Genomic DNA, 21,598 nt, shown 5'->3' with positions numbered 1-21,598 from the left:
GTTCACACATTTAGATGAATGATGAAACAGATATTAAATATTTTTTTCTTTTTCATGACACATGGATGGGTCTAAGTAGATCCTGATCCTGATTGTTTTTGAGAATTATTTTTACACATCAGGTTTCGATGACGTGTTGGGGCTGACCTCACTATTATATGATCTTGCTGGTATTATGTGCGCTTTCATGTGGTTATTTTTCATCGCTCTTGGCTTCCAGATGGAAGAATAAAGCAGGATAGAATTCTATAGACACTGCCTCTCCAGCCACAAAACCAAGGAAGAACTATGCGTACAAAAGCACTCACCTGCTGAATCTTTATCTTTCGTTGACCAGCTGTAAATGAAGGAGGGTCACATTCCTCTTCCAAATCAATTGTCATGAACTCATCTATTGTTAGCTGACTTGCAGGTGTGTCTTCAAACTCTGTAAGTCTAAAAGCACATGTGAAAAGGTTAACACAGGATTTCTCTCCGTGAATTTCACAGCAGACCAACAGAAAAAGATGTAAAAGATGTTCCCCAATTCAAAACAAAACTAAGTAAAGAGCTCAGCCAAAACAATTTCAAATAACCCGTCTTGAATGACCAACAAGCAAGGCCTATAATCTTTTTTCCAACATAAAATGCCCACTGAAATGCAATTCCAGAGGGATAGTCATATTAATCTGCTACAGCAAAAATAAGAAAGAACATTGTGGCACCTTTAGACTAACAATTAAATAGGGCAAGAGCTTTAATCAGATGTATGAAGTGCTATCGTGAGTTGCAGGAACATATATGCCCATGGATAGCGGGGTTATAAACAGTGAAGTCACAAGGAAATTCCTGCATTTAATTTCCTTTATAATCGACCTTTATAGATCTTTATAATTATCATTAACTTGACTAATTTATAAACTGCTGCACAGCCTGAAGCTATCAAAGCACTGTATATAACAAAATAAAAATGAGATAAAGACAAAAAATGCAAGCTCTAAAAGCAACAAAACCATTTGTACAAATTCTTATAATTATTTTTAAAAGTTCTACAGATATACAATGAGCATTCCATAAATTACTGGGTTATACCTCAGAGAAAGCCTTCTTCCACAAAAATAGAAGACGCTACTACGTCATTAACAGTAGTCAAATTAAAATGCAGGAACAAGCTTTACGTTCACCTCAAAAAAAATGTAATAAATCAATATTGTTTATTCATGATATTCATGATATCCCCCATATTGCAATCAAGTTTAAGTCATCCAGCCCTGCACTGACAGCAAGGCCTACAGAGTCAAAAGTAGAGGTCTCTTCCAAGCCTGTAACCTGAGATCCTTTAACTTGAGATATTTGGGAACGAATGTGCAATGTTATGTTACACATGCAAAGCTCGAGCAGTGACATTTTGGGTGTTGTGTTTTTTTTAGCACACACACAAACACCAAAATGTGGGGGAAATTTATCCAATACTTTCAAATCAATAGAGTACAAGAAATGATTCCCAGCTCTGGCCTGGGAATAACCATGCTGCTTTTAGAAGCATTTCTCCCCCCTCTCCTCACTTCAAGTGTGATGAACACTACGTACTTAATAACACTTTGCATTCTTATAGCACATTTTAAGTGTTCAAAGCACTTCATATACTCTTGCAGTAATCTTGTGAGGCAGGCCAATATTATCAGCCCCATATTGCTGCTGGCAGGAAGCTGGAGCTGAAAGGACAATCACTTTGCAACCACTACTTGATGAGCTCCAGGCGAATGTGAAGCTTGAAGCAGGGACTTCCTGGCTTCTGCTCTTAGCACCTGCACTGCAAGCACCCCTCAGACTAGGGGGAAATAGCAACCGTACGCCACAAAATGGCAAAAGCTATGCCTAGTGGATGAACCATCCATCTCTCATGCCAGGAGGACCTATCCTGCAGGAATTCAAGTACCAACTGTTCTCCAAGAAGGCATTACATACCATCACAAGCTTCACCTTGAATCTTCAGGTGAGGTTTTTCAATGTAATCGGCCCCTTTTCCCACTTCCTGAAAAGTTACAGTCTTTACAAGTTACAGAACTGGCTATCCAAGATAATTCTGTACCTCTGGATTGGGACCAACCAAGAAAGAAAATGATCTGGGCTTGTTTTGGTGGTGGTAGTGGGGGAAGCAGTGATCGAGACACCTGTTACCAGCAAGAGATGGGATAGCTGGTTTCTTTCACCAAGCAGTTTCTCTGATTTATTTATTTTGTTCATTCTGCACACACATGCATAGTGCATACAGAAGAGCAGGTAGCAGTCTGGAAGCAGGCGTGAATAGGGACAGCACTGACCCCCACCCCAACTGAAATTGGATGCGACTCCTGGCCCTTGTTCCTACTGTGACCTAAGAGGGTGGGGAGGGTCCTGGGGGCTGCCCTATTAACTCTCACGGTGGCCTTGCCACATGAAATAAAACAGGTGGCAAAAGGAGCCACCCTAGCTGCCTGTTGACTTATATCCATGACTTATAAGTTGACTTATATCCAACTCTCTTCTCTCCTGCTATACCAGGCTTCTTCAACCTCAGCCCTCCAGATGTTTTGAGACTACAATTCCCATCATCCCTGACCACTGGTCCTGCTAGCTAGGGATCATGGGAGTTGTAGGCCAAAAACATCTGGAGGGCCGAGGTTGAGGAAGTCTGTGCTATACACACACAGTGCTTTTTGTGATGGCATCACAGGTACAAAATTCCATCACATTTTTTGTTGTTGCTGCTGCCGCCCATGGCAGTCGTTTTGTGCTGGCACCCACAGCACTGGTATTATCATTATCATTATTAAATCACCTTCCTCACCGAAGTCATCCAAAGTGACTTACAATGTAGACCCAAAAACCAATGACAACGAACACAACCAATACAAAACTTTTTTTTAAAAAAGACCACAACCCACATCTATACAAAATTACGTGCCCCATTAAAAGAGACCACAAGTACCTGAAGCCCTTCAAATTAAAGGTCAAATCCTCAGGTAAAACAGAAACAATTTGCCTTTTATCAAGATATGAATATCAGCGCCTCGTTTTTCACCAATAAAAAGAAGGCAGCACTGTCTGAATCCACATCCATGAACCCCTATCTCCAACACAACACCCTCAAAAGTGGCCAGCAAAAAGTAAAGCAGCATAGGATCTCCTGCAGATGAAAAAGGGAGTATGAGGATAGAAACAGGCTGGTTGTTTTGAGGCAAGTAACAGATTTGACCCTTATCGACCTGGCAGGTTGGTATGAGATAACGCTCTACAGGCTAAGACCAGGTTATGATGCTACCAAAGCATGCTCTTCAGCTGTGACCCTGGATTGCTGGCCCCCAATGACAGAAATGACATCACCTTGCCAACAAAGGTCCGTATAGTTAAAGCCATGGTTTTCCCAGTAGTGATGTATGGAAGTGAGAGTTGGACCATAAAGAAGGCTGATCGCCAAAGAATTGATGCTTTTGAATTCTGGTGCTGGAGGAGACTCTTGAGAGTCCCATGGACTGCAAGAAGATCAAACACATCCATTCTTAAGGAAATCAGCCCTGAGTGCTCACTGTAAGGACAGATTGTGAAGCTGAGGCTCCAAGACTTTGGCCACCTCATGAGAAGAGAAGACTCCCTGGAAAAGACCCTGATGTTGGGAAAGATGGAGGGCACAAGGAGAAGGGGACGACAGAGGACGAGATGGTTGGACAGTGTTCTCGAAGCTACAAACATGAGTCTGACCAAACTGCGGGAGGCAGTGGAAGACAGGAGTGCCTGGCGTGCTCTGGTCCAGGGGGTCACGAAGAGTCGGACACGACTAAACGACTAAACAACAACAACAATGACAGAAATGCAACAAGACAAGGCAATGTGTGTCTGTTCAGAGCAGAAGCAGAGATGTGCTGTACCTCCCAGGAGTTCTTGTAATACAATGTAGGTATCCTCACATCACAACATCTACATACCAGTCCCTGACCCATCACAATGATTAGCATATTGCTAGTCAAGAAACCAGATTTTGGCCACATGTACAGGGGGAAAACCTAAGCACAGCTTGGCCTCAAGCCAAGGGTGCTGTAAAGATTTGAACTTAGACAAGTACTTTCTAATTCCGGCAAAAGCAGCAATGATTCTGTCAGAGTTAGACAAACATAACTTGTAATCCTCTTACAAGTGTCACAGACTATGTCAAAGAAATCTTCGGGGACCCAAAATTTTTCTAGCTCATCTATGGATCAATGATAGTCTAAGGGCAAAAGGAAGAAGCAGCAAAACATTTTGGGTTGTTTTTGTACTGACTTTGTAGCTGCAACTCTCAAGCGACAGCAATGCTGACAACTGCTTAAGCGAGTGTGAAAATGAAAGTACTGAAGTCTACCAGCAAATTCTTAGTGTCTTTGTTGTAAATAGTTTGCTGAAATGTTAGACTCGCTTGGAGGAAAATCCTGTGGGGAAAATGGCACTTTCTCTATGGAAGGAAAACAGAGGTTGATCAGGGAACTTACTGGAAGAAATATCAGAAAGATACTCAGATTGGATCTTTGCCTAATGTGCGAGCAAGCTGCTTGTCATTCAACCAATGATAGCACTTTGAAATTATGCTAGTATGTATTTCAGGCCTCTACTTAATTTAGCAAAGCAATTCTTGGTGCCTCTCCAATGAAATTTGTATCCAGATACCAAAAAAAGCCATGCACTTCCATTCATAACAAACATTCTTTTCCTTTTGGTAAGATCCCAAATTCCTCTTCTCAGCCATCTGCTTAACAGCTGATTCAAGATCCGTCTTGTCTGACACATATCCGCTAACCACTGACATTGCATGTTCCCCACCCTACCCCGAGTGCTTAATATAACCTCCCCTCATCTTGCTCTCTTTCATTGTTAAAAAAGTTTAATACAATGCCCATGAAAAGCATCAGAACCTGACCTATCACATAGCAAAAAACCCCCCAGAATATCACTCTTCTTCCACTCCTAAAAATAACCCATGCTAGAGTCTGCTGTGTACATGAACTTGTTCACCCCTACAAAGTGAAGCCGAAGGAAATGTCATTCAGTATAAGAATCCTAGAATCCTGGAATTGTAGAGTCGGAATGGAGACCAAGGGTCATTTAGTCCAACCCCCTGCAATGCTGGAATCTCAATTAAAGCACCCAGATGGCCATTGAGCCTCTGTTTAAAAACCTCCAAGGAAGGAGAGTCTATAAGCTCCCAAGGGAGACCCTTCCACTGTCCAACAGCTCTTACTTTCAAACAGTTCTTCCTGGTGCTTAGTCAGAATCTCCTTTCTCGCAACTTGGAGCCATTGGTTTGAGTCATAGAATCATAGAGTTGGAAGAGACCACAAGGGCCATCGAGTCCAACCCCCTGCCAAGCAGGAAACACCATCAGAGCACTCCTGACATATGGTTGTCAAGCCTCTGCTTAAAGACCTCCAAAGACGGAGACTCCACCACACTCCTTGGCAGCAAATTCCACTGTCGAACAGCTCTTACTGTCAGGAAGTTCTTCCTAATGTTTAGGTGGAATCTTCTTTCTTGTAGTTTGGATCCATTGCTCCGTGTCCGCTTCTCTGGAGCAGCAGAAAACAACCTTTCTCCCTCCTCTATATGACATCCTTTTATATATTTGAACATGGCTATCATATCACCCCTTAACCTCCTCTTCTCCAGGCTAAACATGCCCAGCTCCCTTAGCCGTTCCTCATAAGGCATCGTTTCCAGGCCTTTGACCATTTTGGTTGCCCTCCTCTGGACACGTTCCAGTTTGTCAGTGTCCTTCTTGAACTGTGGTGCCCAGAACTGGAGTCCTACCCTCCAGAACAGGGGAAAACAAGCAAAAGAATTATGAATTCTCCAAAAACTGTCAATACAGGTTAAGAGTGTGCACAGTTCCAGTGTATATGATTTTATAAAGCTCCAAGACTTGGATGCAGTTGATGGAAGGCAGAAACTAATGACCAAGAAGATTCTGGAAGATAGGACCATTGTTCCATATAACACAGTATTGCGCAATATCAGGGGTAGGCAATGGAGTGCCCTTCAGATGAACTGAAGTTCCCCCCACAGCTGATCATTGACTATGCTGGTTGGTGCTCATGGGAGTCCAACAAGAACTCCTTGTCTATATTGACGGCTGACAGCTCTACCAGACTTCCTTCCTTGTCCTACCCGGAGATGCCAGGGACTGAACTTAGGAGCTTTTGTGTGCAAATTATGGGCTCTGCCACTGAACTGCAGTCCTCCCCAGATACAACGAACTGAGAAAAAGAGGAACAGGGAGAGGAAGGGGCAAGAAATCTACTCCCAACCTCACCCTGAGAAAAACCTCAGGTGAAAAAGCAATGTCTATCACAAGAAGCAGTGTGTGTGTGCGTTTTTTAAACAGTTATGTGAAACAAGTACTTATTAATTCAGCCAACTTCTACCTAATGACATTTCAAGAATCTAAGTGCTTGAAGGAAAAATCTTGGGCTCAGGAAGACTTACTCAAAAAGGTTTGTTTTGAATATGCCTCTGCGATAAATGCAATATAATGTGGGGTTATTTGAGAAACATCAATCATGTTTTATGGATTTGTGATAAATACAGTTGTAATTATAGCTCCCTGAAAATAATTCAGCTGTCACGTTTACCTTGTCAAAGTAAATAACACTGTCAATTTAGTTGATATGCATGACCTGAGTAAACATTTCAAAGCACGAATTTTGCAGTTACGCTCCTTCATTTTAAACAACTGCTCAAATGAATGTGCTTCCACTACAATTCAGCACATTTGCTATCACTCAAATAAAATGAAGGCTGCGCGCCAATAATCCATCCAAATGATTTGGAAACTGTGCAAAGTATCTGCTCTGCAGTGCCACACGCTTTTAAATGGGCTTAAATCGGTATGTTGATCAACTAAAGATCAATCAGTCAGAATTGTGGCTTTCAAATGATGTTCCTATGAAGCCAGGATTTGCCCTGAAACTTATCAAGTGGATTAGGAAGAAAAATTAATTAAAGATATGCCATTTGATGCTATAAAGCAGCGGGATGGCAAACTAGATCTGGGCCAAGTTTGACACGTATGCAGGACCAGCCACCTGTCAATCACAACAGTGTCAAGTAGGGCTGGGTGACATCTGGTTTCCAACATCACAATATACCACCAGCTAAACATTGTGATATACTGATATAATCACAGTATCTGAGATAAAGACGGAGGTATATAGAGGCATTGGCTAGCTTCAAAGTTTTTCCCACATTGTGATTTTGGCACAGCACGCACACATAATTCACGATATATTGCCAGGTCAAAAACTATAGCTTACCGGTAATACATCCAATATATTAAACTGCATTTTCAAGTCATTTTTCAGACTTAAGTATTTTAGCATTTATTGAAAGCATAAGCAACAGAAAAAATCAGTGAGATAATTCTGCAGCTATTTGCTTTTTAAGGGAGGATGACAAGCTCCATACCACTCGACTGTACAGACTGTACAGACAATGGTTTTAGAATTCCTATTTAATGCAAATGATTAAAAAGTGTATGTGTTTTTGCAAGATGAACTCGACAAAACACAAGCACTTTTTAAAACGGAAAGCTTTTTTTTTATAAAACTTTTTTTAAAAAATGCTGTGCCAATTAAACATATGGGATTACATGGAAAATTTCTATCATACAACACCTTTGTCATTCAGACCCATCAATGACGTTGTATTACTTAATAAAGTTGACTCATTTGTGCATGCTACTGTATGGTTCACTTCAACCTCTGAAGCATTTCAAATGCTGGGCTTTAAAGAGATTTCTTTTATCAGCAGCAAAACTACAGGGAGAATCACCTTCCATCCTATGAGTTGCAAATACATCCCATGGGTTTTACTTAAAACAAGTCCACAGCATCTGAGCCTAAGCCCTAATAATTTTTGTTGCCAGCATATTAAATGAAATGCTTGCAAGGCAGTGGAATCCTTGCCTTAACATCTCTGTAAGGTAAAGGTAAAGGTACCCCTGCCCGTATGGGCCAGTCTTGACAGACTCTAGGGTTGTGCGCCCATCTCACTCAAGAGGCCGGGGGCCAGCGCTGTCCGGAGACACTTCCGGGTCACGTGGCCAGCGTGACGAAGCTGCATCTGGCGAGCCAGAGCCGCACACGGAAACGCCGTTTACCTTCCCGCTAGTAAGCGGTCCCTATTTATCTACTTGCACCCGGGGGTGCTTTCGAACTGCTAGGTAGGCAGGCGCTGGGACCGAACAACGGGAGCGCACCCCGCCGTGGGATTCGAACCGCCGACCTTTTGATCGGCAAGCCCTAGGCGCTGAGGCTTTTACCCATAGCGCCACCCACGTCCCTACGTCCCCATCTCTGTAGAAATGACTAATTTTAGAACAGTTTTTCCAATCCCCAAATCCCTTGAACATATCATATAGGAGGTTTCAAAGTTCACAGTACAGAAAGGCAACCTCTTTAACTTCAATGAAGGGGGAAGCTCTGTGCAAAGGAAATAAAAAAGGAGCTGCTCTTTTTGTGTAAATGAATGGGGAAGTCTACATGCACAATAATTCTACATGTTGATCCTTGAAGACATTGGTAATGGGTGGGAGCAGCTGAGTTCCCATGTTTTGTCTTCACTGTCCTATAGCTTTGGCAGCCCGCTTGAGCTGAAGATCTTACTATGTACGAAGGTGAGGAAATTGTTTGGCACAAGTTTGGGGCGAATGCAAATTCAACAAGCCTCGTGTTCTGTAGAGTTCTCCAATGCAAGACAACTTCAAATGAGTCACTCTCTAAGGGAAAACTCAAAGTGGGTATGTTGTAAGGTACAACGGACCTTCAACCTGGAATTTCATAACCATGACTTGGGAGATGGTCAAGTGAGCTGTCCGTCTAGGCGAGCAACACTGGCACCAGTAACTGGCGAGTAACAGGAAACTTCTGATTTGGAATGTAACTTCTTACAATGGAATGTAACAATGGGGAGTTGCTAGTTGAATTATGGACATTGGGATGCAGAGAGGGGGGGTATGGGGAAGTCCAGGAAAAGAGGTTTATGAAATTATGTTTGAAACTATACGTGTATGTTTGTCATTTTCAGTGTGTGTTTGTTTCTTTTAAAAAATACTGTAAAACCAATAAAAAATTTTTATAAAAAAAAAAAAAAGAGGAAACTTCTGATTTGGCTAGGCCTCATAGAATTATAGCTGGAAGGGACCACAATGGTCATCTGATCCAACTCCCTGCAATAGATAAAGGATACCAAGCCTTCTGACCTTGCCTAGCCTACAGAGCAGTACCTTCTCCCTGCTAAGACTTCAGCTCTTCAAATCTAGGCTCCAGGACCAGCAACTGACCTGGATTGAAGAATAGACCTTCCCAGCCTATATCTGGGTACAGCCACTGCTCACAGCCCAAGCTAGGCCCTGGTGCTCACCACCATTCATATTCCTATCAGTGGAAAGTTCTGTGTGCAACTGCTACTCTTGCAGAGAGTCAGGATTGTGCAGGCAAAGAATGTCTTTCTAGAAGTGTAAAATAGTCCTGTCCTCATGGTAAACACATTGCGCTGCATCTTACGTAAAATGTGAAGACCCCCCACAAACTTGACCTACCTTTTTCTTAGTGTTGATTCGCCAACTTTAACCACTCTGATGACTTCTTTCACAGTGCGCCGAAAATCATGCATTCTTGCCGCAACTAGAAGAGCTAGAGCATAAACAGGGAAAGGGCTACATCAAAAGGCAGTTCAATGCGGGGGAAAGCAAGGGAATACAGTGAGTCATGCAAGTACCATCTGAAATTCTAATTCTCATATTAATTTTAAAATATTGATGTTTAGCTCTGGGCTTGAATACAGAGTGATTAAATTGGAATTTTATAAAACTTACTTTGCATGCAGTAAAATCAAGCCAGCTGCAGAAAAAGTTCTATAAATGCAACACAGGGCTTTTTTCTTTTTCTTTTGGACACACTATATCCTTGCAAACTCACATGCACACACACTGCAAGGTAAAGGCCAAAGAGCTCCAGCATTGATGCAAAGTTCACATTCCTCACCCCAACAATCATGATCAGACATGGCTGAAGCAAAATGCTGTAGCATTGCAGAAGCTAAGTGACTATGCAGATTAAGGGGTGGAGCTATGCAGATAGAAGAAGGCTTGATTCTCAATGGCAAGGATCACCCGGGGACAGAAAGCAGGTTTAGTCCCTCCATCCCAAGCCCAACAGGGTTCCCAAGTGCACCCATTTACATATATTTAGATGGATGTTATTTATGTTCTGCATTTGTCCCTCATCTACATAATCAGTGAAACGGTCTCAACCTAAAAAAAGATTATAAAAGATGACAAAAAATGCTTGACCTGTAGTTGTGGAATGCCGCGGTCAAGATTACAAGAATAAATCTGTCCAGGACAAACAGGTGCAGAACCCTGGCTTAAATAAAATGGGATTGCCTTTTGATCCAGCTGTATGATGTCTGGGATCTGTGGGCAAATTCCCTTCCACTGTAATGTGTACCAGGGCTTGAGCTATCTGTGGTTCAATTGAAAGCACAACAGAAGCTTCTAAAGTACAGAAAAGAATGGACAGGGGGACAATTTTCTCCCTAATTCTAGAACCTGAAAAGTCACCCAGCAAAATTCACTAAAAGCAGAGACCAAACAAAAAACAATAAAACCCCACTTTTTCAAACAACATTTATTCACAAGGCTGTCACCCAAGTCAATAAATCCTAGTCAATAAAATCTGTACAAGTTTGCATGTGAATAAACAATAATTCTGAAGAAAAGGGCACTGCTAACACATAATGGGCACTATGCAGCAATAGTTAGATTCAGAGTAGACCTATTGAAATCAATAGAATTAAGTAACTTGCCCATTTATTTCACTTTGTGCAAGCAGTCTTGCTCTACATAATGGGACTTTCTCCCCTCTCCTCCTGCCCCCTGTGTTTCCCTAACCCTCTGGAGTAGATATAGGAATAGTCCAGGGCACACATGGGGCGGGGGGGGGGGCAAAAAAATCTCATTGTACAAGTGCGAGTCATTCTACTCATGCATCTTCATATAGAATACTGCGCTGAGAATGGCTAATGTCCGATACCACCCTGTACCTACACTTCACAGTAGTCATAGTCTCGAAGAGAGTATTTTAAGGGAGAATTGGGCATTTCTCTTCAACGTCACCTGTCACCCCCAAGTCTTTTTAAAGCACTTATCTTTTATAGAGTTGGTTTTGTTTTAATCTTTGAAAAACTGATTAATTGGTTAAATTTTGCGGTATTACTTTGCTGACTAGTGCAATCAAATGCCATCGTGTTCACTGCCCTGCTTCAGAGTTTTCCAAAGGAATCTGGCTGGCCACTGTTAAAAGAAAATTGGACAAGATTGATCATAGTCTGATCCAGGAGGCCCTTTCTTCTGCTCTTACATAATCACCTAATTCCATGTGCTACATAAACCACTAGCACGATGCTCTTCAGGGAGCTTATTGTCTCTGCTTGTGGAATACTAATGTGCGGATTACTCCACTAGAAACTCATGCTGCGTTGTGAGGGGTTCTGTTAGGCCAGCGGAGGGTGGACTTTAGCCTTGCTTTCTTTAGCAAAACCTCAAGCCCCCACCAACTGCAGCCAGATGCAAAACAGTGGCATGGGGACACGTTGTTTAAAACAGGGGTCGGCAACCTGTGGCCCATGGGCCAAAAGCAGCCCACAGAGATCATTTAAACGGCCCACGAGCCATTCCTGAACCAAGCTGCCTGCTCGGCGAGTCCCCACTAGCTGCACTAAACCGGTGCAGCGGGGACTCACTTCCACGGCACCGGAACACGATCCAGCCCACGGAGCAATCTCCACAGGAGTGAACCAGCCCAGGCAAGGTAAACCTTGCCGGCCCCTGGTTTAAATTAAGGGACAGGGTACCTCCAAGACATGCTCAACCCTGGAAATTGTTTCCAGCACCAGGACTGAGCTTCCCGTCACGTCACACAAAGACCCAGCCCTGGTTTTCTTCCTCAAGCTTTCTTCCTATCAGAGGGGGAAAGGGCTTTCTGTTGTTGCTCTTGTGAAACAATTTAGAGTCAAAGTCTCTGCTGATCTATTGCAAACCATACAGTGATCGGTTACCAGCAGAGTTTGATCTACCGTTCTGTTGTTGTCGGCATCCATCTATCTCAAGAGACAACAGAATGAACCTCTGGGGGTGAAGTCAAACTGCTGCATTAGCAGCACTGAAGTGACTTCCCTGGGGTGCAAGCCTGGGCAGTGTGTATTTCTATGGGTCCTGAGCTGCCCAGAGGAGAAGACCCGCCTCTTGGCTCTGCTGATGTGGTCCAAAGGAAAGCAGAGCAGTATGTTTGAGAGTCCCATGGACTGCAAGAAGATCAAACCTATCCATTCTGAAGGAAATCAGCCCTGAGTGCTCACTGGAAGGACAGATCCTGAAGCTGAGGCTCCAAGACTTTGGCCACCTCATGAGAAGAGAAGACTCCCTGGAAAAGACCCTGATGTTGGGAAAGATGGAGGGCACAAAGAGAAGGGCACACAGAGGGCGAGATGGTTGGACAGTGTTCTCAAAGCTACCAACATGAGTTTGACCAAACTGCGGGAGGCAGTGGAAGACAGGAGAGCCTGGTGTGCTCTGGTCCATGGGGTCAAGAAGAGTTGGACACGACTAAACAACAACAATATGTTTGGCACCAGCTTGGCTGCAGGAGTTACAGGAAGGAGGTGTACAAGGCACTATCCAACCTCTTTGGATTAGTCCCTGGAGTTGAATTCCAACCTTCTTCAGCTTGATTCTAAGGCCGTGCTTGTCGATTCACCAACTGCTTCTTACTTACAAAATGAACAGAGGGTCACCTGCAAAGCACCTTCTGCAAAACCCACTGCTGCTGCTCTATGCACCCAACGATTCCCACAAATTCTTCCATACCTGCACCGCAAAGCCCCGAAGGCCGTCGCCCTGTGTGCATCCAGTCTCTCTTCATCTGCTGCAGGAGCCTTAGGGCAGTCATGGAAACCTCATGGTTCTTATCGCCAAACTCCAGCATGTGTGCAAAACGAGGAATATATAAACATGGATCTGCAACAAAACAAGAGTCGGCTATTTCTGATCCTGACCTTTACTTTTGTGAACATGCTTCTTGAACAATAAAGCCTACCGTCAGTTCTTAGTTCACTGACAGAAAATGGGTTACACTACTGCAACATTTCCAATCCAGACAGGTAACAACATATTCCAGTGGAAGAAGTACATAGGGACATGGAAAGATGTTTTATAGAGTCAGACCATTGGCCATGTAGCTGAGCACTGTCTAAATTGACTGACAGCGACTGTTGTGGGTTTTGGACAGGGGGAACTCCTAGCTCTGTGTCAGGGATTGAGCCAGGAACCTTTTGAATGCAAATCAGATGTTCTACCAAAAAAAAAACCCCAAACCCACCATGATTTTCAAGTTAGTGCACTACACAAGGAAATAACATGAACTGCTGACTGCTGTGGACTGTAAAGAATACGACAATGCATGCAATAACCAGGGCAGTAAAAGATATTGCCAGAATGCTGGGGAAGGGGAGAGGCGTGCCCAGGGGTGTGCTAGACTAGAGGGCAGCACCACCTGGGAGCAGGAAGTGAAAGTAAAAAATAATGTTCTCGTAAAGCATGCAGAACATTTTGTCTGTAAATTTTTCCCATATCAAGTGTTCCTCTCTCATATCACAGATCAAGGGGGCGGGGAGAAGAGGTCATAAAATGTTTTTACTTAACAACAACAAAAAATCTGCAATTTTTATTCTCGCACTTTTATTTAAGCATACTCTTTTATATTATTATTTACAATGCACATACAACCACGCAATTACACCAACTCAAATACCGACAATACAGAAATACAAACATAAATGCTACACCTATGTGACTTCCCTCCACCAGCGTTCATCACTTCTTATTTTTTAATATTCTTATTTAGATTGTGATTTCTAACTCTCATCCTTAATAGTATTTCTTAACTAATATTTTGTTTTCTGAGACAACTTCACAAACTTATCAGACTCGACACAGGGGGTACGTGATCAGGACCTCCTGTACAAATTTATTTGTCTTTTGCTTCTAAACAGCAATGGGAGGCACTGGCAGTGGGTCAAAGGCTGCTGCATCCATTCTGGCCACACGGTTTCCTCAATCTAAATTCCAACGGCCTGTTTAGCCCAGGAGGGCAGGTACAAGATGTCAGTTTAATAAGCTGCACCACATGGCTGCTTTGAAGCTTGTTTTTAAAGAGCAACACGTATACCATGAGAGATTTGGCAGGCCATCTCTAGTTTAGCCCACTGGTCTAGCAATTGCGGGAGTAAAGGACTAGCAAAATCCAGTCTCCTGAAGAGTTTTAGAGTTGCCAGAAAAGTGTGCTGAGAGCATAGCAGCTGTGGTAGCCCACTTTGGAGGAATTGAGGGTGGGGTTTGGCTGCAACTCCCTTCCCAAGGTGGCCCGTAAAACAAATCGCTCACCTGGGCTGTAAAGTTTATGCTAGAAGAATCAATGTTCCACCAGGCAAAGATTAGATTCTGTTTATTTCCCCTTTCCTGAAGGAGTGATACAGGTTTTCCAGTGACAAACAGTTGTTTGGCTTTTCTGCTTTATTATACAATTTTCATTCATGCATGTTGCTTTAATAATTTTATGCAAGCAAACCACCTGAAAAGCAGTATATGTAACTTACATAAATAAATATTTTCAGATTCTCATTTGGAAAACCAATTAGAGCATGCAGCCATGTGGTTTTACCAGCCCGCTTGTTTCTCCGATTTATCTCAGTTTAATGTGCTTAGCAATGCAGCTTGATGCCTAACAGTTGCGCCGCAATAAAATCATTTTTATATTGGTGTTTGTGGTTCCAAACAAAGAAAGCTACATAAACAGTGCTTTTTTGAGGGGTCAATTTCTAATGCAGAAGATTATTTTTTTAAAGCCTTTGTTTAATACGTTTATGCTCTTCTGCGGAGGAATCAGTTTCTCATTTCCTGCCAGGTAATTTGTCGGTGAATATGGTTTCTCAGTTGATGCCCTGCTTGAGTTTTTCCGTTGATAAAGATGAGGCTTTGCTTGAAAATGTTCATTTAAATAGTTCTTGTGGACTTATAATGAATGAAATCAGTTTCATTTGCTGTTAAGTGTTAACACTTACCCATTATGCAGCGAGTTCTGTTTATTCTGATTGTGTGATAAAATGACCACACATACACATTTTCCGCAACACTGCATGAAAACCTCTGTACAGGCAGTAGTAGATCATAGTAAAAATACCAAGTAAATGATTAGCGCTACCTGAGTTGTAGAGATTCATGGAGGAAATCTGCACATTAGTTATCCATGATGTTCATACAGATTTATAGTTAAATTGCTGTAAATCAATGAATTTGTTTGGATTGAACTAAAGACCCCAAGAAAATCTAGTATCCCAAGTGAAAGCAAATGCTATAAATCTTCGGCATCACAACTTCATTAATATATAAAAGGTGTAAGCAAGCAATAAACATGATTTTTGCGGCTGCATTTCTATGCTACATTTCACAATGCAAGACAGAGAGAGAAAATCACAAAACTTTCTCATGTGCGTTGGCAGCGGTAACATGAAGGCAGCTAGCAGGTCACAAGATGAGAATCACCTGGGATGAGGTTAAAGACTTTTTATCACTTTTTTACCTAAAGCTGCCCTGCACAGAGCCTCAAATGCATTGTGGTATTTCAGAAAATTATTTTGTCTTTCATGCTTATAGACTGCCTTGACAACACCAGTCTGCACTGTGCATTAATAGAAAAGTGAAACTCACCAGAGAAATTAAAAGCCTTGAAGACCGAACAATTCAATTCCCAAAACAGATTAAATGAAAGTATCAAGGCCCACAGACAACAAGGTACTTTCTTCCAAGTACCATGTTAGCTTGTGAAGATCCTTTGAAAAATAATCCTATGGAAGTTATAAAGGTGCGTAAAGTTTTGCTTTGTAACGCCGTAAGACTGAGACCTAGTTCAGATGTAATGGGGAACTATGGATTCCTAGTACATGAAGTCTAGAGTGCACACACTCCATCTCGTTCTGTGCATACCAAAGGAGATCAAAAGCACCCACCCACAGGTTTAGACAAACCAAGTTCCTTGTGACATTCTAACTCAGGAGACGGTGGTTTGTTTAAACGGCAATCTGTGAGAACAAGCCAGGAACCAGAGCCATTGTTTTAATCTGTTTCATTCTCATTTACCGTCGCAGTCTTTAGCACCATTTGGTGGAATACAAATTTAACAAATAGTTAAAACACAAAGCAGTCATCCATGTTCAGATATCACAGGAAACTTGGTTTGTTTAAAAGCAAAAGCGGAAGCTCCTAATCTCCTTGTAAATGCAAAAAGGGAGAAATGTGTAAGCCTAAGGCTCGTCAAAAGTTTCTTCACATAGCTGGAAACCACGGTTTTTCATTTTATATGAACTAGGCATGAAAATAAAGAACTCAGATTAACACAACTAAACAGTGCCATAGAGACATCACAAAACAAGCCATCGACTCAAGGCACACTTAAATGTTGGACTTCTTCCAAACCTATGCCCAAGCTTTTGTAACATTTTCTGTATATGCGTGATTCTATGTCCTGAGTAGGTTCTGGATCAGAGTTATCAACATTTTGTAGAAAGGGTTCAATACAAGTGTGGATATGGTTTATCCAAATGGTTCAAAAGAGTGTGCAACATGGGATAATCAGAAGTTTACAAAAACTCAAGAGCTGTCTTCTAGGCTGATAGCAACAACAGAAAGGGGTGCATGATTTGGAAAAGCAAGACATACTTTTTTGTGTTCACATGAACAAAAGCAACAAGCACTTACAAAGGTGATAGATGCAAGTGCTTTATTTCTGTGCCATCTGTCTAGGGGAGGTCATGACCTGTCTCTTCCCCCACCACAAGGATCATTTCTATTTGAATGTGGATATCCCTAAGTTGTTCTCCATTATGGGGCAGGACACCTCAAGAAGGGACGGAGGGGGCCTTGCAGTATCAAGTGAGCACACAGCTAAGGAAGCATTCCCTCTGCACTCTAACAATCCTATATTCAACCAAGTCCTACTCAGAGTAAACCCACTTAATTCATGAACCTAAGTTAATCATGTCTATTAACATCAATGGATCTACTCCAAATAGGACGAGCATTGAATGCCACCCACTCACTCTGTGCTCACCCTGCCCTCGCTGCTGACAGGCGGGCACTCATGCACTGGGGGGGGGGGGGGCACAGAGGGTGTTTACCTTCTGCCCTCTGCCCCCGCATGGCTGCCGCCGCTGCAGCAGCAGCCTCTGTCCCCAAAGGGGGGGGGGGGCACACAAGCCTAACCAGGGCACTGTAGGGAGGCACTACTTCCTTGGGCCAGGTTGCTCACTGGGACAAGACACTTTGAGCAGTCACCGAACCTGGTCTGACTGCACTGGCTGCTGATTAGTTCCTAGGTCATTTCAAAGTGCTGGTTTTGACCTATAAAGCCTTAAGCGGCTCAGGACCACAATACCTCAAGGACCACCAACCTGGACCCTGAGATCATCATTCAAGGCCCTTCTTCATATGCCTTCTCCACAAGAGGTCCGGAGGGTGGCAATGCGAGAACGGGCCTTTTCTGCAGTGGGTTCCGCTTTGTGGAATGCTCTTCCCAGAGAGGTTCACCTGACACCTTCATTGTTTATATTTAGGCACCAGGAGAAAAACATTTCTCTGTAATCAGGCCTTGGCTGATTAACATTCTACGTCCTTTTAAATATGGGGGCTTGGGGGGTGTATTGGTTTGTTTTTGTTATTTTTATTATGTTTTTTGTGTTCTCGTTTTGTGTTTTTGTTTTGAACCAACCTGTGACCTTCAGATGAAAGGCAATATACAAATTTATTATTATTATTATTAATAGGCTTGTGGGCTTCATTAGGCATCTGGTTGCCACAGTGGGGAGCAGAATGCTGGACAGATGATCCACTGGCATGATCCAGGACAGAAGCTCTTCCATTGAAAGAAATCCCACCCCTTTATAAAGAAAGGGATTCAGTCTGGTTTCTTGAGTCCAGTTTATTTTTTATTAAACCATAAACACAACTCAGCACTTCAGCACCTTTCACAAACCCCACAAGCACATATTTTTTTATTCAGCTTAAAATACAAATGAAAGAAAAATGTAGCATTTTAACCTGGCAACTCTAGGCTTGTGGACTCTCTTTCCTTGGAAGTTTTTAAACAAAGGTTGGATGACCATCTGTCATGGATGCTTTGGCTGAGATTCCTGCATTGCAGGGGGTTGGACTACATGACCCTTGGGGTTCCTTCCAACTTTGATTCTGTGAAATTAATGGTTCCAATTAGCTAAGCACTGCAAACCAGCTCCACCTGGTACGCAGGCTGAGACCCTACCTGCCCACAGACTGTCTAGCCACAGTGGTGCATGCTCTAGTTATCTCCCGCTTGGACTACTGCAATGCACTCTACATGGGGCTACCTTTGAAGGTGACCCAGAAACTGCAATTAATCCAGAATGTGGCAGCTAGACTGGTGACTGGGAGTGGCCGCCGAGACCACATAACACCGGTCCTGAGAGATCTGCATTGGCTCCCAGTACGTTTCCGAGCACAATTCAAAGTGTTGGTGCTGACCTTTAAAGCCCTAAACGGCCTCGGTCCTGTATACCTGAAGGAGCGTCTCCACCCCCATCGTTCAGCCCGGACACTGAGGTCCAGCACCGAGGGCCTTCTGGCAGTTCCCTCATTGCGAGAAGTGAGGTTACAGGGAACCAGACAGAGGGCCTTCTCAGTAGTGGCGCCCACCCTGTGGAACGCCCTCCCAACAGATGTCAAGGAAATAAACAACTATCTGACTTTTAGAAGACCTCTGAAGGCAGCCCTGTTTAGGGAAGTTTTTAATGTTTGATGTTTTATTGTGTTTTTAATATTTGGTTGGAAGCTGCCCAGAGTGGCTGGGGAAACCCAGCCAGATGGGTGGGGTATAAATTATTATTATTATTATTATTATTATTATTATTATTATTATTATTATTATTATTATTTTATTACCACCCCCACCCCCTTTCAAAAGCCATGGACCCCCTACTTTTGAAATTTTTGCTATCTCTACGGCAGTTTTGGGGCGACTTCGCCTTGGGCGGACGAAAACTTTTGCAAAGCGGGATCTACCCCCCCCCCTTGTCTTTGCCCGAAGGAGGGGTCGCACGGAGTGAGAAAAGGAGCACTTTGCCAGGCTCGGGCCAGAAGGAGCAGGGGCGCCCTCGCTCGGCTCGCTTCGGAAGGAAGCTCTCTCGGGGCCGCCGCCGCACTAAGCTGGGATCGGCGAGGCGGCCCCTCCCGCCTGCCTGATGCTGCCGCCGCCGCCGGAGACTGCCATTTCCATAATCATGGCTTCTGACTCCAAGGATGAGTCCGCCGCGCAAACTTTCCCAGCCGGGCCGGGGCGAGGGGGCGCCTGGTGAGCGGGCGAGCAGGTACACTTGGGTGGCTTTTATCAGGGCCGTGGGGTGGGCGGCGGCGATGGGAAACGGGGAGGGCCGCGGCTGGGACCGGGCGATCCAGGGTTGGCCGGGCGCTGCAGCCGAGTTCGCCAGCTGCAGGACTGCTTGCCGTGGTTACCCTGAGCGACCCGACCGCCCCCTCCAGAAAAAACCACGCACTTTGCAATTAGACCAAGAATGGCAGTCGGTGCCGATTGGCAAGGGATGACAGAATTTGCAAAATAAATCTGGACGCTCCGCTCCAGCTGAGGCTTGCATTACGCCTGGGAAAGGAATGGGGGGGGGGGGTATCCAAACCTGGCCCCGTTTGTTTACTGCTTTCCCGATCGCGTTTTGGGGCAGCGGCAGCAGCAAACGCAGAGGCGAGGTCAGGCGAGCTGCTGCCAAGTGTGTGTTGTGTAGGAAGGGGAAGAATTTCCCCATGCAATCGCTTAAAGGTGGGGGGTAAAGGACGCCCCACCCCCACCCCTCAAAAAAGCAGCCGAACTTTTATCTGCAAAAAAAAAAGAGCCCTGCAGATCCCTTTCTAAACTGAAATACTTCTGCAGTTTCCGCGGCGCCTTTCCCGAAATTGCTGGAGGGGTTTTTGGGGTTTGCAAAGCGGGGGCTGCATGTTGTTCTTCGTTCTCTTCTGCTCCACTGCAGTCGCGTTTGTGTGTGTCTGTGTGTGTTGTGCTTTTTCAAAATCTGCTTCGCCCAACAAGGAGAGCGAATTTGGGTTTCCTGTAAATTTCCCAAATGGAGGAGGGGACTGGATTGATTGGCGAAAAAAAGGAGGGGGGAAGGGGGTGGGCGGCTAGCAAAGGAGCGGAGAAGAATGACATATTGTCTGGCAGGGGAGGGGTGGCAGGAGGGAGGCAGCCCTCCGTCCCTCCCCGTGCGCCCTGCTCTCCGCCGCCTCGCCATTGGAGCAGGCGCCGGTGACGCGCGGAGCTGCTGCTGGCTATTTGAGGCAGCGGGAGGAGGAGGCGGCGGAGGCAGCAGCAGCAGCAGCCGCGCCAGAAAGGGAGAGACGGGCGAGGAAGCACATACGCGCGAGGAGGCGCACACGCGGACGGCCACGGGCGCCCAGCCCGGCAAAGCGGCTCTTGCTGACTTTCCAGTTACGACACAGGCGGAGCAGCAGCAAAGAGAGCGCGCAAGAGCGCATCTCCCACCCGGCGCCCGCGGATGGAGAAGAGCGCCGGGGACCGGCCTCCCCGAGCGCAGAAGCTGAACCGCCGCCTGCAATTTCGCTAGGGTTTTCCTTTTGCAAAGAAGAGCGACTGGATCGGATGCCGGCCCCCACCCGACTCCTCTGCGCATCGCCGCCGCCTCTGGGATTTTACCGACGAAGGGTCTTGTTGCGACCGTGGAGGAAAATAATAATACAGTAATAATAAGAATAATCGGAGATCGGCTGCTCCTTCGCGGATGTTCCACCTCCGGCCGGAAAATAAAAATAAATAAATAAGCCAGCAAGCCCGAGTTTCCTGCTTTCGCTCGCTCGCTCGCTCCCTCCTCCTCCGCTCCGAGAGGGTTGGCAGAAGTTCAGCGTCGCCGCCGCCGCTTGCCGTGGCCTCTCCGGCGGAAATCGGTGCCTCGACGGCTCCCTGGGCTTTGCCGGTTCGGTGGGCCCAGCGCGGTGGGGTGCTGGCCGCCGGCTCGAGGCTGGGACACCCCCGCGTCCTCTCCCGCCCCTCCGCCCCCATCGCTCCGCTGCCGGGCGCCAGGTGAGCGATGACTCACTAGGGCATCACCGCTGCGCCCCCATCAGGAACGGAGCGCAAAAAGGCGCTTTGGGCATAGATCTCTCCCAGCGACGAGCCGAAGCGGCCGCTGTTTGTTTGTTTGTTTTCCCTTCCAAAGGCAGGATTTTCTCTTCTCTTTTGGTTGACATCTTTGGACGTGGGACTGTTGTGCTCGATTGCCCGTCGAGGAGGAGGAGGAGGAGGCGGGGATCCCTCCCCGCTGATGCCACTGGACCATGGTTGCTTCCATGGGCGGATCATGAAGTGCTTGACTTTCTTTCTTCTGCTTCCAGAGACCTTAAAGAAGTCCAAAAGGAGCGTCCGGGCCGGCGGCAAGGGGCCAGCAT

At 45.0% G+C, this 21,598-nt stretch overlaps 2 protein-coding genes across 4 annotated transcripts in view; one reads left to right on the top strand and one right to left on the bottom strand.

Annotated features, from left to right (window-relative positions):
- BRF1 (BRF1 general transcription factor IIIB subunit) overlaps nt 1-21,598 on the bottom strand; it is a 195,972-nt gene that overhangs the window by 97,657 nt on the left and 76,717 nt on the right. For 2 of the 3 annotated variants that reach the window (XM_028744875.2, XM_028745043.2), the window contains 3 exons: nt 12,911-13,060; nt 9,584-9,677; nt 309-435 (listed from right to left, as the gene is read on the bottom strand). In XM_028744875.2, the coding sequence (XP_028600708.2) occupies nt 309-435; nt 9,584-9,677; nt 12,911-13,060 (371 nt within the window). The remainder of the gene's footprint in view (nt 1-308; nt 436-9,583; nt 9,678-12,910; nt 13,061-21,598) is intronic. The other variant, XM_028744966.2, reaches the window with a different exon arrangement.
- Nucleotides 19,316-21,598, top strand: part of BTBD6 (BTB domain containing 6) — a 4,725-nt gene continuing 2,442 nt past the window's right edge. Inside the window, exon 1 of the mRNA XM_028745316.2 lies at nt 19,316-19,494. Coding sequence (XP_028601149.2) covers nt 19,427-19,494 — 68 coding nt within the window. The 5' untranslated portion in view covers nt 19,316-19,426. The remainder of the gene's footprint in view (nt 19,495-21,598) is intronic.

The sequence above is a fragment of the Podarcis muralis genome, chromosome 1 (assembly GCF_964188315.1).
Source record: "Podarcis muralis chromosome 1, rPodMur119.hap1.1, whole genome shotgun sequence".
NCBI lineage: Eukaryota > Metazoa > Chordata > Lepidosauria > Squamata > Lacertidae > Podarcis > Podarcis muralis.
The sequence above is the reverse complement of the archived record's forward strand: the minus strand, read 5'-3'. Positions and strand labels throughout refer to the sequence as shown.